We start from the raw sequence: 19,871 nt of genomic DNA, 5'->3' as shown, positions 1-19,871 counted from the left end.
TCATCCGTCCATTATTCACTTCTTTAAATAAATAGAGCATAAAAATGTTTTCTGCGAGGCGTCCTCGCTCTTATCACTAACTACAAACAATAGTCGATCATCAAACGTTCATAATTTATTAATTTCAATCAAACGACAAAAAATCTATTTCGCAGAATTTTACAACTCTCAACTAGCAAATATTGTTTTATGCCATATTAGTCCTTAGTTTTCAACGACGCAAAACTTGCTAAGAAACAAAACTCTTCAATTAAAACGGCACCCGACTTGAAGTTACCCACATTCAGCACCAGAGTCATCTGGGCATCGGGCCCACCACTGCGGCTGCAGGTGCGAGGCTGAGTCAAATAAGTAGAGGCTATAATTTGATTAGAGAGACCAACGGCGGAAACATTCGCTCAATATTAAAACCGTCCCACAGAAAATGGAAGGTCCACTTCGCCCCCGTTAGAAATCGATTCGTCTCTTCGATCGATCGGGAGAAAGAGCGTGTGTGAGAGAGAAGATGCCTGGTCTGACAGCTCCCTCCGATTACTCCAAGGAACCCCCTCGCCACCCATCTCTCAAGATCAATTCTAAGGTGTTGCTCTCTACTTCTTGATCGAATCGGTTCTTTCCTTTTAAATCTCGTTCGTATCGTCGTAGTTTCGCCGTATCCAACCGGGAAGAAAATCGAATTTTCGTTTCATGATTTTGGGTCTGAGTGATTGATTTTGTAGTAGGAAGAGACTGGAGACTCGTTCATTAAGATCGTAGTTTCGTCGCTATCTACGATCTGAAAAAGAAATCTGGATTGTTCGAAAACTTCTGGTTATGTTACCTACTGAACGAATCTATGTTGGTTTTATTGTTTACGAAGGCAATTTAATGTGTTACCTTTTCTTTCAGTTTGGCTGTACTTGCACTGAAAGTACCTTTCCTAATTCCTGGGAGGTGGGGTGTTTGAGGTTTTGGTTGGTTTAAATTAGTTTGCCCATATATTGCCCCTGTCTGTAGATTTAGATCGGTTGTTCCCTTTTAGAGGTTAAATAGCTAATTACAAGTTTTGAATAAGGAATTCCTCCAAAAAGTTTCTCTTTTCTTATCATTTAAATCTGATTACACTTGACATTTACAGATACTAGTAATTGTAGATTGAGAGTGGATGTAGTGTTAAGGAAACACATAGTTCATTGTTTCAAGATTAAAAGCCAATTATGATATGGGCAGAAGCATTTACAAATTTTGCATGTAATTTCTTGTTATTGGTATTAGATTTTGTATGAACGCATGCTTTCTATTTACCAAGAATAGCGCGCAACTTTTTGTCAAAAACATAGCCTATTTAGCTGTTTTTTTATTACAATTGTTTATTGTTTGAGAATTATTGGCGTGGAATTATTGCATAGAACAAAGTGGTGCTTCAGATATGTCATGGATTGTCCAACTCCTTTTGACTATTATCGGTGGGTGTAGAGTAAGTGCATAGAACAAAACAGTGCTTCAGATATGTCATGGATTCTCTAACTTCTCTGTAGCATGGGGAGGTAGCATATTGTTATTTTATGTTTGTAACAATGAAGAAACCATTGATTACTTTTAATACATACAGGCACATATTGAGAAATTTCTTATTCTTCAAGCTACTCTTCATGGCCCTACATGAAACCAAAATTTTGTTAAAAATAAACATTCATTACCCTCAGAGTGCTTTGGTTTGCTAGTTCCATAATTACTATTAACATTTGAAACACCAAGGTAACCTGTCTGTCTAGAAGATTGTTATTTCTGTTATTCTTATGTACAAGACACTTCAAGGTAAGTATCTTTTCTATCCCTTCATTTTTTTTAGTCCTTTTTCCATGATATTGCAAAAGAGAAGTCTGCATACTTGTCTCTTTTCCAAAAGTTTGTGAGGCTTTTTTTCAAGTTGTTTCTGATGCAGGAACCATTTAATGCTGAGCCTCATCGTACAGCTCTACTGTCATACATTACCCCTGTAGATTTCTTCTACAAGAGAAACCATGGACCAATTCCCATTGTTAATGACATTGAAAGGTTATCTTTTTTCAGTTTTTTTTTATAGACCAAAATGAACTCATTTCCAGTATTGTATAACACTTTTTTTTTTCCTTCTGGGAGAACAGATATTGTGTTTCTATAGGTGGTTTGGTGAAGAATCCTTTAGAGATATCTATGTCAGAAATTAGGTAATTGATCATGAGAGAAAACTTATATATGTGTTTCAGAATGCTTCTCATATGGATGGTTAAAACAAATAACTCATTGGATGGTTTACATTTTGTAGGAAGCTTCCTAAGTACAGTGTTATTGCTACTTTACAGGTAAAGTGCTAAACCATGTAGCTGGGTTTCATCTACATCATGCATTTAATATATGCGGCTTTAGTTCATTTGTTACCCTTCGAAAATTATTAATGGCCAGTGCAGTGTGCAGGTAATAGAAGGACAGAAATGAGCAAAACTCGTAAAGTAAGAGGTGTTGGTTGGGATGTTGCTGCTGTAGGAAATGGTAGGTATCATACTTCATTGGACCTTTCAATCCTCTTTAAGGGAAAGTAAACCTATACTATGATTAAGACAATTGTTTTCCTTGACACAAGGAAACTTAATTTAAGTTTGTCTATGATGATATTTTTCTTGCCTCATATGTACGACACTGAGTTTTGCATGTTTATCTTGGTGCTTGCAGATATTGCTAACATTTTCTTGAAAATTTTGGTAGATTCCTTCTCCGACAAGAGGCTGATTAGAAACCACAGAAAAAACATATAAAAATGTTTGTTTACAAAAGTAGAATGACAATTCTAAAAAAATTTATTAACTTTCACTAGTTTTTATGTCATTACATTAAAATATATAAATTCATTAGATTAATCATTTCAATTTGTCTTTCATAGATGTTTTGAGTTAAAAAGGTTATAAAAAAGTCTCTATAAGTTGCATATAATAGGAACCCTGTATACCACATATATGTTTCCTTATTATAAAATTTTATAATTCTTTTTTCAAAAAAGTATAATTTAAAACTGAAATAATCAAGACAATCTTCCATGAATTACAGTTTACATCTACTCTTAGTTAATTATGAAATGCAGATAATAATCCCATCTTTTACTTTAATCCAAACATGTAAGCATCTTTGCTACCAAAAAGCATCAAAATTTGATGTGTGATTATGATCAGAGACCTGAAAGACTTTTCCTTTTATCCTCCTTTTTTTATTTTCAATTCTTTAGATTTAGTACTTATACCGGATATTATTTTCATACCTAATATGCAGGCCTATTCTTGTAGATAAAGAGTTAGCTTGAGCCTTATAATTTGGTTTGTCTTTTTTTTCTCCAATGTAATCTGCATAGTCTCCAGCATAATCTTCATCTTTTAATTGATCACATATCCGTAATGACACAATCATCATTGATGTGGTACCAACCTCGTATGCATTAGCTTTCTAGAACTATGAACTCTAGCAAAAGTAGAAAAAATAAACTAAAATCATGTAGCAACATAGATATAAACTAACATGGTAAAATAAATAACAAATAAGCATATTGATTGTTGTTATTGCATGTTGGTATGTTGCACATAGTTTCTTGTGATTTGGTAGAAAAATGGCTTTCCCTTTTGACACTTGAAATTTATATCTAAATTATTTTTCTGCTATTTTTTTTTTTCAATTCTACTATGTTCTATCATCACCTGCTATAATAACCAATGGTTCCTGAAGAAGATAGTGGGTTTTGGGCTTAGTTTCATTCTCAAGTGGTGATAGGGTTGCTCCAAAAAACTGGTTATTCCAAAAAAACTAAGGTAATCTAACCTTATTGTACAGTTCAAGGTTGTATGTTATTTGGGTGATTGAATTTCATGTTTTACTATCTGGGAATTTCTGTTCATGTTTAATTTTGATATAAAAGCTTTACCTAATATTAACTTAAGTAGAAGTGGGATGAAGCCCAGTATGGGCTCAGAGCATCCTCAACAACTATGAAATGAATAATTTAATGGTAGAAGTTAAAAAATGGACAAGTTGGTCAAAAAATCCTCATGTACTCCGTAGGTGATTCTAAAAATTCTCACACAAAAGCCTAAACCATGAGAAACAAAAATCCTCATGATCTGAACCTGCTGAATTATTTTGTTTTTCTTGAATTTATAATCAGGTTTTACATTTTGGTTTCTTAGTGGCTCATTCCAACCAATCAACCCATTTAAATTTATTTTCCTGCTAGCTCTCAAGTATTATGCTGCCAGAAATACTAAAAAATTGGATTCCGAAGGAAAAGTTGAGACAAATAACCAATGCATATGGCAATGGTAGATGATCACATCATGGATATTCGAAAGTATATCTGTTATGACCGTAAAATAGAGCTTTATCTAAAAACATTATGGACTAAACCAAAAAACAAAAAAAAAAACTTATGCTAGTAATTTCTTGCAATATTGCTTCCTGAGTACTGTTGGTTAAACTTTGTGATTGACTTTTTCTTGAGCGAACTGAGAGCAATCCCAACGTATGTGTATTAGTAGAAAAATTACTACTTTATGATGATCTTTTGCAGCAAAATGGGGAGGAGCAAAGTTAGCTGATGTTCTTGAGCTGGTTGGAATATCCAAAAATACTTCATCCTCTCCACTAGGTGGGAAGCATGTCGAATTCATCAGCATTGATAAGTGCAAAGTGAGTTGTTTTATTTTTTTAATATATCAAGTAAGGTCATAATAGAATAGCTTCCTGTTGTAGTTTTTTTGCTTCTTATTCTTATTATTAATCACTAGCTCTTGGCTGACGGTTTGTATTTGCTATCTTACTTTCAATTGATGTTCTACATAGGAGGAAAATGGTGGGCCCTACAAGGCATCAATACCCTTAAGACAGGCCACAAATCCTGAAGCTGATGTTTTACTTGCGTATGAAATGAATGGAGAGGTAATCACTAATTGACCACTACAGATTTTGTATCTGATTTTGAAAGGAGATTCATTTCCACATGATTGTCATGTTATGAAAGATATGATGTTAATGCTATCTTCTTTTAGAGCTTAAATTCATTGATGTCACTTTTACCTTGTCTCGTCCATCATAATTTGTTTATTCTCTGAGTCAGCTCCTATATACTCAATATTTTCAATGCTTAGTTTTTTGAACAAAACTTTTGATATGTTGCTCTAGTAGATTCCATTATACTTTTTATACAAATTTATACAAATTATTAAGATTTTTTCAGGCTTTTTCATAGACTTGAATACATGCATGATAACTAATGTAAATCCAGTTGTGTGAGAAATAGGTTTGTGAAAGTGTTATGACCAGCATTCTATACCCCGAGCTCGTCATTGATACGTACACAAAATAGGAGGGCTCCATTGAAAATTTTGGCAGCCCTGAATACATAGAAGAGGTCTTGTCCACTTGAAGAAACATATATAACACTAAGAAGGAAATTTATCTCATATAGAATTAAATGTCCACGGTGCAGTGCCCTGCAAAATTGATAAAACTGCTAGGAGTTAAAAGATGTCCACTCAACATCTCAGATCATAGAAAAACAATAAAAGTGATAAAAAATGAATAAACTACACACGAAAAAAGACACACCCATCAATTAAACTCCACAAGCATTAAAAGTTTATGAGTTGCAAAAGATATATATACATAAATACACAGTAGCATTAAAAGTTTACGAGTTGAAAAAGATATATATACATAAATACACAGTAGTGGAGGGGTCTTGTGGCACTCAAAGTCGTGCTTTGCGAAAACTGCTTATGAGAAAGGACTGATATTTAGGGACAATGAAGTGGGTATTAGAAACAGTCAAACACATCCGACAATCAAAACAGGTCGGAGCAGAGCACTAAACAAAAAGAACGTAAGCTTGTAGCAACCACCTTGCTCTAGAAATAACACGTAATGTAAGTAACCAATACACACCTGTGTCATGTGAAAAGAAAAAGTAAATTTCCAGCCCCTGTCCGATGAAAGACTCTGCACATAGTGCTCTAATAATGTAGCTAGTGTGAGATCCTGCACTGGCTACATTATTATGTGGCTAGTGCCCTTTACGCCACTCTTTATTGGAGATCCTGCACTTTGTGAGCTTGGTGTGGCTTTACGCAAGAGATCCTACATATTGTTCCCTCAATCTCATCCTAAGTGTGAGATTGTGTAGCTGGTGCCTTCTTCATGTAAATAATGTGAGATCTTGCATAGTGTCATCACATAGAGATGAAGTCCTTTTTTATGGGACCACATGATTTGAAAGTTTCTCTGTCATTCAGGGCCACTATATTGACCCCGCTTCCCATTGAGGGATCCCTATTTGTCAAAAATACAAATTTGATGTTGGGGTTGCAAGGTTGCAAACATAATCCCATATTGGAAACACATGGGAAAGATCATGGGTTTATAAGAGAAAAGATATCTCCATTGGAATGAGACATTTTGAGTAGAGCCCAAGAGCAAAACCATGAGGGTTTAGGCCCAAAGTGGACAATATCATGTCATTGTGGAGATATCTAAATTCTTTTCGATCCAACAATTGGTATCAGAGCCCGGACTGCCAGAAGGTTTAACCGCCGACTGTGCACAAGAGCTATGGTCTGATTGAGCCATGTGGATACAATATTCACCTCGAACAAAGAAAGTGGGGGCTCTTATATTCGGATCAAGAGGACCAGACACCAGGCAGGAAGTCCTAGTAGGTCGGGTGGACCGAGGGGCAGGAAGACTTGGTGGGTCTGCCAGAAGGTTTAACCGCCGACTGTGCACAAGAGCTATGGTCTGATTGAGCCATGTGGGTACAATATTCACCTCGAACAAAGAAAGTGGGGGCTCCTATGTTCGGATCAAGAGGACCAGACACCAGGCAGGAAGTCCTAGTAGGTCGGGTGGACCGAGGGGCAGGAAGACCTGGTGGGTCGAGGATCGGACGTGGGAAGCTTATGGTCCTTTGTTTGAGGGGGGGATTGTTGGGGTTGCAAGGTTGCAAACATGGTCCCATATTGAAAACACATGAGAAAGATCATGAGTTTATAAGAGAAAAGATATCTCCATTGGAATGAGGCCTTTTGGGTAGAGCCCAAGAGCAAAACCATGAGGGCTTAGACCCAAAGTGGACAATATCATGCCATTGTAGAGATATCTAAATTTTTTTCGATCCAACATTTGAGACATCCCACTTTCTGCAAGGGCTTCAACCAATATAGGCACTGTTTCTTTACTTATTCCTTTCCCTATAATTCTTTAAGCTCTAGGTAAACTTGCCTCCCACATTAATGGGACATGATGACGATTCTCCCTATTGATTTCATAGAGGATTCACAATCATTTGAACTCATTATAGATGAAGAACAATAGTTAGGGATCAATTCTACCAATATAAAACACCCTAAACTCCCAAAATTACAGCAACACTAAACCTACACAATCGCTGCAGAAGGGTAAACAAGTCTACTAATGCTCTGTAGGGAGACAACTTGGATTGTTGCTCACTCAGAGAGAAAGAGGATGGCCAAGGCAGTGGTGACAGAGCAGAGGGCGTGAGCAAGAGAGACAGAGAGAGATTGAGAGAGAGAGGAAGGACATTAGTTCAGCCAAAGAAGAGGTGAGCATCGCAGCTTGTTGGATGTGGCTCTGCTGTCCATTTCAAGCACAATAGCATGGAGGAATTGGAAATGGGAAAGAGAAAAACATGGACATAGGGTTGCAGGGGAAAGGAGGTGCTGCCATCACTTGTAGGTGGCTTGATGTATTGTGATAGAGATGAAGAGAGGGGAGAGGGTTGAGTGAGGCTTTGGTGGGGAAAATCCTGAACCCTAAACTCCACTAAGCCCAAACAGAATCACAACTTAACCAGTCCAAACTAAGTAAGGTCTTGTTCAGCTCAAAAGTGTTCAAAATAAGTTTGAATCAAGTCCAATTTGAGCCACCCATTTAACCCATAACACAGGACCCTCTTGATGAGCCCCAACAAACTCAAAATAGACCTCAAATTGTCTCCCAAAAAAGGGGGGAAAACATTGGTTTGGTACAACTTTAGTATCCATTTAAAAAGAATTGAAATCAAAATATGAAAAGAATTAAATGGTATAGACGTACTATATGTAACAGAGTGTGAAAGAAACTACTGATTCTAAAGAAATCGAGATACCATCATTTGAAGTTCACCTTACATTGTTATCAGATGTTATTTATGATTGAGTCTAAAGCTATTCTCATGTTCTCCATTTATAATTCTACCAAATAAACATATTTTTGTCAATTTTTATTCTCATCATCAAACTAACTTCTTGGGAGTTTTTATGATTCTAATACAGGTAAGAAGTGAAAAATCTTTTCACATTCTTGGATAACAACGTCAAATCAGTGGTTAGGCTTAAATACATATATAAATGCTGTTGAAAGTTTTTCTACCATACACTATTGTCCTCTAATATGTTACTCTGACTTCTGTGCCTCTTATGTCCATGAATCTAGATATCCAACTCCTTTTTTCCTAAATCTTCTAAAACGTGGTTGATTAGAGTGTTGGTAGTCAACTATGAGGATCAATGTTGGAGTGTCTAGTAGAGGGTGAAACATTAATGTGTGAACTTAAACCTTTTCCTCTGCACCCAGCCACCCATACTACTTGTTGCTGCATATTTGGATAATTCCATATGAGATGGCTTAACATTGTCTCTCTCCAATGGATCAATACTATCAATTTATTTGGTAGCCATATTGATTTATCTCTTGATTGTATAACATGACAAGATTTTTCTGACTATTCTATATGAAGACACTAAACCGTGATCATGGATATCCATTGCGGGTGATTGTTCCTGGTGTTATTGGTGCACGTTCTGTTAAATGGTTGGACAGAATCAGCATAATTGAAGAAGAATGCCAGGTTTGATATTACTCTTGGAATTTTTTATTCAGTACAATGTGGTAATTCTCTTATTGTGGTTTCTTTGAACAGGGATTTTTTATGCAAAAGGATTACAAGATGTTTCCGCCTTCAGTTAATTGGGATAATATTAATTGGTTGTCTAGGAAGGCCCAAATGGACTTTCCAGTGCAGGTACATTGAACTCTAGATGGGTGGACAGAATCCTACCCAATTTGATACCTTTGTAAATGATCACATGTGCTTCATCATTCAAACATATCCTTTCATTGTAGCTGACCAGGAAAAGCAAGAAAAGATAAAAAAATGATATTCTGCATTAATATTTTAACACCATAGTTTTGATCTGACTATTCAAATCTTTAATGTCCTTTCTCATGCAGAGAGGCAATTCTTAGTGAATGTCTTCCAATTTTTTTTTACCTTAGTTGGGTCTTGTTTTTCTGTTAATTTGTGATATAGTTTTATGACTGTAATTTGCAAGCAAAAACAATATTCTTGAAGTTTTTAAGTTTTCCCATTACTGGAGTATTATTTCAGGATTTAGGATTGGCTCAGACACTTCAGAATTGTTTGCTTTGCCTAAATCCTAGTGCAGGTCCCTTGAAAGGTTTTCAATTGAAGAAAAATACTGTTTTAATTCAATCTCACAGTGAAGCTTTTGGTCTGGTTTTCTGATAGTTTAAATAATCCAATATACGATCATAGCACATTAACAGATTAATGGAACTTAACTTGTACTTGGAAAATGTCAATCTTGACATCAAATAAATTTAGACATGGTTTGCATCTTTTTTGTATTTTGCAGCTTGTCTTCGTGTTTTCCCCCAGCAACCTAATGTTTGCTTCCATCAATTTTTGGTTTTGACAGAGTGCAATATGCTCTTTAGAGGATGTTGATTTTGTTAAACCAGGAAAGGTATATATACTGCTGTCTTGGAACTTTACATTCTGAATTCAAGGTTATGGCGCCAATATTATTTGGCATTTTGTGCTATAGGTTACAATTGCTGGATATGCTGTAGCTGGCGGTGGTCGGGGAATTGAGAGAGTGGATATATCTGTTGATGGGGGTAGGACATGGTTTGAAGCTCAGAGGTGTCAGAGAGGAAATATACCATACCAATCTGATGATTTGAACAATGATAAGTGGGCATGGGTTCTATTTAAGGCGGTTGTTGATGTTCCAGAAAGTACTGTGATTATTGCTAAGGCGGTATGCACTATTGCTGCAATTGTCCTTATGAACATAACTATTATTCCTACAGATGTCTTTAATAGTTATCTGTTAGCTTATCTTTTACTTATTATTCTAGCACTTACAATAAATACTCAACTAATAGTCACACAGTTCTGAATATTAGTTTAAATAATTTATAATCGTGAGAATCTGATGGAAGTCAAGGCAGCCAAATGAATTGAAATAAAATTTATTTTACCATTTTGCATAATTCAATCCACAGAGTCTGTACACAAGAAACTCAGGAATTTAATGACTGATCGTGGTAGTAAATTCCTCATTCTAAAAAGATAAGTCACTACAACATCATTGGGGCTTATTGTTCCTTTCTGTTGTTAAGAAGACATCGCTGTGATGCCTGATTATATCAAGAGAAACTTATTCTGACTTTCTGGTTATTACTGAACCTTTTGCATTTGATGGTCTTGGACCATTCTATTAAATTGATTATTTAAGAGGAGAACTTGTGTCAAGCATGGAAATGTCCTGTTGTTTGATACAGCACAAGATAGGTCAGTGTTCCTTGGTGATCTCAGCATGTCTCAATTGTTGATCACTTGATCTCCTAAGAGAAAGTATGAAATAGAAAACGTTAAGCCCCCACAGGTGTGGTGCAGTGATAACGAACGTAGGGGAACAAATAAGAGAACTAGAGTCTAAAGCCCAATAGGGATCAATATTCTGGAGGTCAGCCTCTAAGTGTGCATAAGCTTGCTCCGGATTTATCAAGTAGGTGAATTGGGGGAAGACCTGCCTCGAGGATTAGTCAACCGAACTGGACACCCAAATATAAAAAAAAATAATAATAAATATAAATATATATATATATATATATATATATATTATTGTTTCAATGGGTAGAATGCTAATTTTACATACTCATAAGACATGCAAAAAGAAAAAGAAAGGACTAGGTTCATTGGAGATATGTAAAATAAATTTGTTCTTTAGTGTTAAGTAACATTCTAATTTATATTTTGAATTGATTTATTGTACATGTTTAATCTAAAGTGATTTATGTCATTTGCATTGCTGATGGCTAGTGAAGCTCTTCTATTGGATTATCTTTATGTAATGAATGATTAGAGAAAATCTAGGACAATATTTTAAGAGTTCCCTTAGATTCTTTTCTGGTGACCGCTGATGCCCAAAGTTTGAACTAGTTATTGACGACCTCAAGTCTTGAGTTTGTATTTCCTTTTTCCTTACCCTTTTCATGTTTCTCACATTGTTATAGGGTGCTAACAAAAAACAATGCATAGTGTTAATGCTGGTGTACTTGCAAGTTGCAACGATACATAATACTATAGGTCTTAGGTACTGATTTGTTTATTTCCAAATCCATTGTCAAAACATCTAATGAACCCTGAGATCAAACTCCATTCAGAATTCTCGTAAATGCAGCAACTTGGCTTCATGTTTTAGATTGAATCCCAAACCAGAAAAGTAATAATCAAGTTAGTTCCATTCATTTCAAAATAAAAACTTTGCAGTGGAGTATTGCTATGGCTTCTCTTGCTAAATTCTACTCAATATGGAAAAGTAGATCATAGAGAACCCTTGAGGTCTTCAATTTAGGAAACATTCTGAGCTATTAGGAACTAATACCATTCAGACGCATAGTTTCTCTTTGTTCCCTGCTACTCACATGGCTAGTGTGCTTAAGTTTATTTTTTGTTTGATCTGCTTAATTTTCAGGTTGACACTGCCTCAAATGTCCAACCAGAAAACGTAGAAGTCGTGTGGAATCTAAGGGGTATATTGAACACCTCATGGCACAAGGTCCAAGTGCGGCGAGCCTCACAAGTGGCAATCTCCAATCTGTGAACACGAATGAGGACTACATGATATCCTTCAACTACTCCACCCAAACTTCTGTTGCAAATAACTCTTGCAAGTGTTAGGTTCTTTCACAATCAGAAGTTTAGAGTGTTCATATTTACCAGTACGTAAGATGCCAAACGTTTCTTGTTCAGAATTTGTCATGCAAGTGCTTACTTATTGGTGCAAAGGTCATCAGTCGTCTGTGCGTGCACACATACATATATTTATTTGCCTTTTTTTGTTGTCAACATGGGAAAGCTTCAGTTGCTCTCGCAAACCCCAAGCTACACTGATATGAATCTCATTGTTAGCCTCGTGGCCTGGGCTACCGGTCCCTTTGGTACGCTTGTCTTTGTAAAGCAAGTATCAATGCCAGTTCAAAGTATAGAGTAAGTGATCTTTGGTTAATTCAATTGTTTGCACTGGACTATGTAGTAACGAGGTATAAGACTCGATCAAACAAAAACAGTAGTCCCATTGAATGGAATATGCTACTCCATCAAGCTAATGCATCATTATTATCAAACTAAGCCAATGTAGTTGTGGTCTAGCTAGGTTTTTCTCTCTATTTTCCTTTGAAATAAAAAAAGCGGTTAGGGTTAAAAGGGTTAATGGTGTGAGGTTTTATCAAATTAGTTATGATAAATTAACAAATTGCATATCTCTTTTCTAAACTACTATTAAAATTATTAAAAAATTATCGATTGTAATGGCTTATGGTCACGACGTTTGACCACAAAATCATGGTTAGACCAATTGCGTGGCTAGAGGTCATGGCCAAAGCTGGCCACACGACATCTGGCTTGGCTGCGCAACTAGAGGTCGTGGTTAGTCTAGAGGCTTTTAGCCTTGTTGCATGGTCAGGATCATTGTCACCTTGACTACGATCAATTTGGTCATGTGACCTCTGACTTAATTGTTTTTACAAAAGATGAAATCTGTCATTCTATCGGTCTCTTATGATTATCTCATATTATTGGGAGGAAGTAATTAGGAAATTAAAGTTAGTCATCACATGAAAAAATAATTTTTCAATCTTTACTAGATTCAACCTTTAGTTTAATTGTGATTTTGTAATTAGAGGATGTGGTTGATCGCTGTGACTCAATTGTGGGTGTTTGATAATTTTTTTAATAGGAGAGGTATACGCAACCTTTGACTTGGCCACACGACTAAAGGTCACAATTAAGCTAGAGGTCTCTGACCGCGATCGCAATCAAGATGATTGTCACCTTAGCTATGATTGGTCTAATCATGTAACCTTTGGCTTAATCATTGAGTAAAAGGTAAAGTCGTCACCTTGACGATCCCTCTATGATGACATTTTACTATATGAAAGGGAGATAAATTATAGAGGATTTCATTTAATAATAATCGGGCCTCTAATTTATCTTCTATTTGGATGAGGTGAAAGGAGGTTTATTAATAGAAAAGGAAAGAAAAGGAGGAGAAGGGAAGGTACATCCGAAATTAGGATATAAAGAAATAGGTGGGGTAAGGAAGAGTAAAAGTATTCCTCCTCTTTTCTTCCCTCCCTTTCTAAAAAAGGTAGATCTGTTACCTTAGCGGTTTCCCTAGTGTCGGCCCCACGGATATGGAGGGAGGTTCATACAGGTACACAGACCATGGGCGCATGGCGGAATAAACCCAAGGTCGTCAGTTCCTGAGAATCGACTCCTGGCCATTACGCCAGAGATACCATGCGTCCATCGTCTGCGCTACGCCCTAGGGGCTTCTTCCCTCCCTTTCTAAATAAGATTCAAAGTTATTTTTCCTTTGAACTAGAGGCTGTGGTCGATTCACGATGGTCGTGGATGAAGAGGTATTCTTTTTAAAAAAAGAGGCGGGTTTGGTAATTTGCCGAATTAGTCCAAGTTCTTAAGGAGATTATAGTGGTCCACTTTAAGTTATTAACATGTACCTGCGGCGTCGGATCCCCGTCGTTCGCGCTTTCCATCACTGCCACTTCATTCCGGAAGCGCCGGCGGATCCCAGGGCACTGGCGGCCGCCATCCGGAGCTCGGCTTCCCTCCGATCCCTGAAGCCTCTCCACGCTGCCGCCCTCCGCCACCACCCCAGCGATCTCCTCCTCTCCTCCGCCCTCGCCTCCCGCTACTCTCTCCTTGGCTCCCGCCGCAGGGCCCTCCACCTCCTCTCTGATGCCGCCGCCGACGCCGACGCTCACCTCCTAACCTCTCGCGATGCCTTCTTATGGAACGCACTCATACGCGGCCTCGCCGATGCCGGCGCCAACGATCGCGTGGTTGCCCTCTACCGCAGGATGCGCGAGCTCGCACGCCCAGATAAGTTCACCTTCCCTCCCCTTCTCAAGGCCTGCGCTCTCCTCGGAGACCTCGAGGAGGGCGTCAAGGTCCATGGCGATGCTGCTTACCTCGGCCTTGATTCCGACATCTTTGTCCGCAACTCCCTCATCGCCATGTATGGCAAAGGTGGGCATTTGGACACTGCGAGGCAGTTGTTCGACGAAATGCCTGAGAGAAATGTGGTCACCTGGACAACCATGATTGGGGCTCTCGTGCAAAATGGGCATTCAAAGGAAGCGCTCGCACTGTTCCATCGGATGCTGGAAGAGCGGGTGAGGCCCAACAGAGCAACATTCTTGACAGTGATCCCATGTGTTTCCAGCTTCGACGATGCTACCGCCTTGCACAAATCGATCATCAGGCATCGTCTTGAATCAGAAGTGAGTGTTCAGAATGCCATCGTTGGGATGTATGCGAGATGCGGGGAGATTAAACGCGCACGTAAGATGTTTGATGAAATTTACAACAAGGATTTGGCATCTTGGAGTTCGATGATTGAGGCTTATGCCCAGAAAGATATGCTTGAGGAAGCACTGAAGCTTTTCGGAAATATGGGGTTGCTTGGAATTGTGCCCGATCGAGTCACACTTCTTGGGGTCCTTCGAGCTTGTTCAAATTCAACATTAGCATCTCTAAGGCATGTGCAACTCATCCATGGATACGTGATTAGGAGCTCACTAGTTGAGAATGTAATGGTTGAAACAGCGGTAATCGATAGTTATGTGAAACGCGGTAGCATAAGCACCGCTTCTAGAATATTTGATAGGATGCAAGAGCGCAATTTGGTTACATGGAGCACCATGATATCTGGGTATGGAATGCATGGGAAGGGAAAGGAGGCACTTGAACTATTTAACCATATGAATGGCCTTTTGAAACCTGATCATATATCTTTTGTTTCCGTGTTATCGGCTTGCAGCCATGCTGGGTTGGTTTACGAAGGCTGGCAATGTTTTAATTCCATAACTACAGAGTTCGGGCTTGTGCCTCGCACCGAGCATTATGCATGCATGGTTGATCTGCTGGGACGAGCAGGGAAGCTGGAAGAAGCTAGAGGTTTCATTGAGAGAATGCCCATAAAGCCAGATTGTAGTGTATGGGGATCCTTGCTCGGTGCTTGCAGAATACATCCAGATGCACAAATCGCAGAATGGGCTGCAAACTCACTCTTTGAATTGGATCCCGAAAATCCAGGTCGTTATGCTCTGTTGTCGAATATCTACACTTCATTAGGGAAGATTGAAGAAGCCCATCGCATTAGAATTACGATGAGAAAGAGAGGAGTGAAGAAAACATCTGGTTACAGTGTAGTGGAATTGAAGAACAAGCTCTACAAGTTCTTAGTTGGGGACCGTTCAAACCCTCAATCAGATTTAATTTATCGGGAGCTCGAGAAACTGATAGACAGGATTAAAGCAGCAGGGTATGTGCCAAATACAAACTTCTCGTTGCACGATGTTGAAGAGGAGACAAAGGAGAAGTCATTGTATGCCCACAGTGAGAAACTTGCTATCGTTTTCGGTCTCATTAACTCGAGGCCAGGAAGTACCATTCGTATACACAAGAATCTTCGGATTTGTGGGGATTGCCATACGGCTACCAAGTATATCTCAGAGGTCACAAAGAGGGAAATTGTGATGAGAGACTCACATAGGTTTCACCATTTCAGGGAGGGGGTCTGTTCCTGTGGGGATTATTGGTGAAGAAAACTGGTAGACAGACTAGAAGATGCTATTGGGTACACTCAAGTCAGAGTGTTTGTATAGCCGATTGCTATGCACCAATCAACAAATTTTAATTGTCATTTCTTTGATTGATAGCTTGATCGGTTTGTAACTGACCGATCGAAGTTTTTGTATATTATATCTTTTGCCCTTCGAGCTTCATCAAAGGGAATACTCACTCTTCTATATTTTCCAATCTCTCATTTCTTATTCTACTAGGTTTTGTTTCTTTGGAGGGATATGTTGAAGGATGGATTAGAAATGAGAGATTAGTTGAAGTATGACTCATCTTTTGTAATTATGCAAGACTTCACCCTAGTGAATGGAGCTTCCGTTCAGCTAAATGGTTACACTAATTAGGTTTGAGTACATTCTAAATAGGGGTTTGATTGAATTCTAAATAGGATACAATTCGTTAAGGCTCGAGTACATTCAAAATAGGGGTTTGAGTACATTTCTTTTTCTTATGTAATCCAAACACTAAAATCGCCCCAAATACATTTTAAATATGATTCAATTTGTTAAGACTTGAGTTTGGTGGCTCATCCAAACACTAAAATCGCCCTAAACACAAACAAGAAAAATAGATTCCTCGACTCATTGCAAGATCTAGTGTTCAAGTTGGGTGGCCAACTTGATGTTGGAATTGCTGAGAACCAAAGTATGCTAAAGTATGTTTCTAATCCTCGTATTTAACGGGAGGTTCTTTGGTAATGAGATTGATCAAAATTTTCCTCATAGTTGAAAGAAGATTCTTTGTGTATAACATTGGTTAAAATTTCTTTGTCTAGTTTTCAATAGGAGCTTAGATTTGTACTATAATGGGTTTAATAGATAGATAGTTTTCATTAGGGAATTAGATTTTTACTATAATGGGTTTAATAGATCAACTTGCCATCCACTCCAATAGGTTAGGGATGTCTCCACGGGACGAACAGATGGTCATTGTATAAGGCGTTGTCATCAAGAGGTCAATTCCTGATAATAAAATGCTTGTCAGGTTCATATCTTCTTTCATGCAATGGCCACTATTCAAAAGATAAAAAAATTATTTATGATTTATTTCTCTATAAATAATTGTGAGATAGATTGTATGAGATGTTCTGATTAACATATGACCTTTCGTGTATAAAACAATGTTTGAATATCATTCCACAATTTAGATCAATATAATTGTTATAATTATAATTGCTGACTTGGAAAATAAATGCACTCTATAAAATCAAATAATGAAATATAATATTTGAATATGCATTAAAAGTAATATTTACTTAAACTACTACCAAGGTCTAGATAACTTTAAACTAGAATATGGATTAATATAAAAAAAATGATAAATTCAATTAGTCTCAATAACTAGCCCGAAGTGACCACTCCGGTTTCACAAAATTTTTCCATCGATCATCAGGGTGAATCGGGAAGTGCTCACGACGGGTAGAGAACACGGATGAATATAAATTTTATAATTGGAAGTAATTTAGATTAATCTAATAATTTTGGACAAAACTTCTACATAAACTTTCATTGTTGGAATAATTTCTAGATGTAATAGTCTACGATGCGATAGGACTTAGGACTCTCGTACATAGGACTTAGGACTCTCGTAATTTAGATCTAGCCTGTCCAAAATAAGAAAGAATATGATTTTATAGCAGTTGATACAGGAGGTAATCGGAGAATGCTACGTAGTTAAAGGGAAGTTAATAGTCTTGCTAAGGTGATGGTCAAAGTCAATAGAAAGTTGCTCTCTGCCTCTAGACCACCCTTGACTTTGTGTGGTCTCCGGCCCTAGACCCCCCCCCCCCCCCCCCCCTCGACTCCATGTTTTCCAAATCCGTATCAGTATACTCGACTTTTTTAGGCAAGGTGTGGAGTCGTTGCTTAATGAAAATACGAACAACGTAGCCATTTTTTCTTGAAGAATGTGGAAAACACGACTGTTTAATCTGGAAGAGGTGGGTAGCATAACTATTTATTTTAAAAAACATGCATATATAAGCACGTATTTCGGAATACATGGAGAATATAAGAGCACAATTACATCTCTATAAAAGGTCGTCTGCTCTTGCGGAAGTGGAGGAGGTAACCACCTTGACTTAAGAGACATCTACTACTATTTTTTTCCATTCCCCCTTGTTGTAGACTTACTTGAGCGCTGAAGTGGTCGAGTCGGAACACCTATGGTCATCATTTTAACCCTCTCCTTCCTTGTTTCTTCTTTCCAAACTATGGTGAATCTCCCCACAAGTCTTTGTTGGCTCTGGGAAATTGATGACTTGGTCAATCTCAACGCCAACTCATCACAGATGGCTCATTCGTTGGTGATCTCAGGCTAGATCAAGTTGGCGATGTCTATGGGAACTCTGAGTTAAGAGCTAAACTAAGATGTTTAGATGGATGACACTTGAAGACCCAACATTGTCACCCTAACAATAAATGATTTCAACAGGCTGGTTGCCGTCATGATGCATGGCGTTGTAAGAACATCCCCAACAACCAGCATTGCTAATACCCAACCCTCCGCCATTTGAGATGTCGTCCCAATCAACTGAAGCATCGCAAGAGCCTCATCAAAGGTTGACCCGACCAACTGGAACGTCTCAAGCTATAATCCCCACTCCAATTGAGACATTAGTCGTGCAGATATTATCTTTAGAATCTTCAAGAATTACCCTACATTGAGACTCACTAAGGGGAAGAGCTCCCGCATCTAGCCAAATGAAGGCCCCCAAGGCCCTCCATTTTCGAGAAACATCCTCAAGATGAATTATCGCGATATTTCTTAGCACTGCAGATTGGGAATACGATGGAACAGCCGATCCCGAAGATTGTATATGTAAATGTAAGGCGACATTTGGTTAAATGATGAAAATGACTATGAGTATGAGTTTGATAGTGAGGCGTAATGAGAATGATAATGGAAATGAAACCCACCTATGAGTTTAATTGATTTCCATAAATCTAGATATCATTCCCAAGTTGTCATTCCCAAACCCACAATCCAAACACCATTTTTTACTATCATTCCATTCCCTCATTCCTAAATCCATCAGCCAAACACCCCCTAAAAATGTCTCTCTATTACATCAGTATATAGATGACATCAAATGTCGAGTCTTCTTGATGACTCTCTTAAGCTTGACTCAAAGGTGATTCAATTATCTTATGGCCTTTTCCATTCGGACCTTCTAAGAATTCAAGATTGTGTTCATGCATCACTTTGCCACCAACCAAAAGTATCAAAAAAACTTCACTCGATCTGTTCACTCTTAAGTAAAAGTCCAAAGAACCATTAAAAGAATATTTATAACAGTTTAACTTGGTAGTCATGGATGTTCCCTCGATTACCTTGGATGTATTGGTCAGTCCCTTCTCACAAGTCTTGATAGATGAAAATTTCTTTAGGTCTCTAGTAAAGAAGTCCCTAATCAATTTCGATGGTTTACAAGCCCGGACAATAAAATATGTTCATATGGAGGAAGCTCAATCTAGGAGAAAGGAAGTTCTAACTTTGATTTTTTTCCTCCACTCAGTCGGACCGTAAAGCTCCCTCTCTTCTTTTCTAGAATCGAGAACTTGCTAATGGAGGGGAGAAAAAGTTGTGCAGATGATGGAAATTGCCCCGACCCCTACTCCTAAGTCAGGTCAAGGCCCCCTTCGAGATGGATCACTCTTGTGTCTATCATCAATTGGAAACTCACTCGACTCGAGATTGCCAATAGTATGCGAGGAGTTACGGTGAGTGACTGATCAACAAAAAGTCGATCAGAGTTAACCTAGTAGAAGATCTCCTTAGCCTTATTAACGTTCTTGCTATCCTACACACTATGTTGCTATTGATTGTCAGTAAGATCGTGAAC

The 19,871-nt window shown here is 38.0% G+C and overlaps 2 protein-coding genes across 3 annotated transcripts; both read left to right on the top strand.

The window, feature by feature from the left end:
• Positions 1–415: 415 nt before the first annotated feature.
• LOC121986126 (sulfite oxidase-like) lies at positions 416–12,211 on the top strand. Of its 2 annotated transcripts, XM_042539943.1 has the most exons (12): positions 416–580; positions 1,925–2,037; positions 2,127–2,189; positions 2,288–2,324; positions 2,430–2,511; positions 4,568–4,686; positions 4,840–4,935; positions 8,789–8,899; positions 8,972–9,073; positions 9,771–9,818; positions 9,900–10,115; positions 11,838–12,211. In XM_042539943.1, exons 1-12 carry the CDS (start codon positions 506–508, stop codon positions 11,964–11,966), a joined length of 1,191 nt encoding a protein of 396 aa, XP_042395877.1. In that variant the 5' UTR covers positions 416–505; the 3' UTR covers positions 11,967–12,211. The 2 variants fall into 2 exon arrangements, with proteins under 2 accessions (XP_042395877.1, XP_042395878.1); XM_042539944.1 differs by lacking the exon at positions 416–580 and having other exon boundaries at positions 2,020–2,037; positions 2,437–2,511.
• Positions 12,212–13,864: 1,653 nt separating this feature from the next.
• LOC121986125 (pentatricopeptide repeat-containing protein At3g26782, mitochondrial-like) lies at positions 13,865–16,380 on the top strand. Its single transcript, XM_042539942.1, has one exon. It carries the CDS (start codon positions 13,879–13,881, stop codon positions 15,988–15,990), a length of 2,112 nt encoding a protein of 703 aa, XP_042395876.1. The 5' UTR covers positions 13,865–13,878; the 3' UTR covers positions 15,991–16,380.
• Positions 16,381–19,871: the final 3,491 nt, after the last annotated feature.

The sequence above is a fragment of the Zingiber officinale genome, chromosome 5B (assembly GCF_018446385.1).
Source record: "Zingiber officinale cultivar Zhangliang chromosome 5B, Zo_v1.1, whole genome shotgun sequence".
Lineage (NCBI taxonomy): Eukaryota > Viridiplantae > Streptophyta > Magnoliopsida > Zingiberales > Zingiberaceae > Zingiber > Zingiber officinale.
This window is presented reverse-complemented; position numbering and strand designations above follow the sequence as displayed.

What these genes read in the sequence shown, in the direction of transcription:
- LOC121986126 (XM_042539943.1), top strand. Translation starts at nt 506, where the DNA reads ATGCCTGGTCTGACAGCTCCCTCCGATTACTCCAAGGAACCCCCTCGC. An exon ending in CGTATGAAATGAATGGAGAG is followed by an intron (nt 4,936 to 8,788) that starts GTAATCACTAAT and finishes TTCTATATGAAG; the next exon opens with ACACTAAACCGTGATCATGG. An exon ending in ATTTTGTTAAACCAGGAAAG is followed by an intron (nt 9,819 to 9,899) that starts GTATATATACTG and finishes TTTGTGCTATAG; the next exon opens with GTTACAATTGCTGGATATGC.
- LOC121986125 (XM_042539942.1), top strand. Translation starts at nt 13,879, where the DNA reads ATGTACCTGCGGCGTCGGATCCCCGTCGTTCGCGCTTTCCATCACTGC.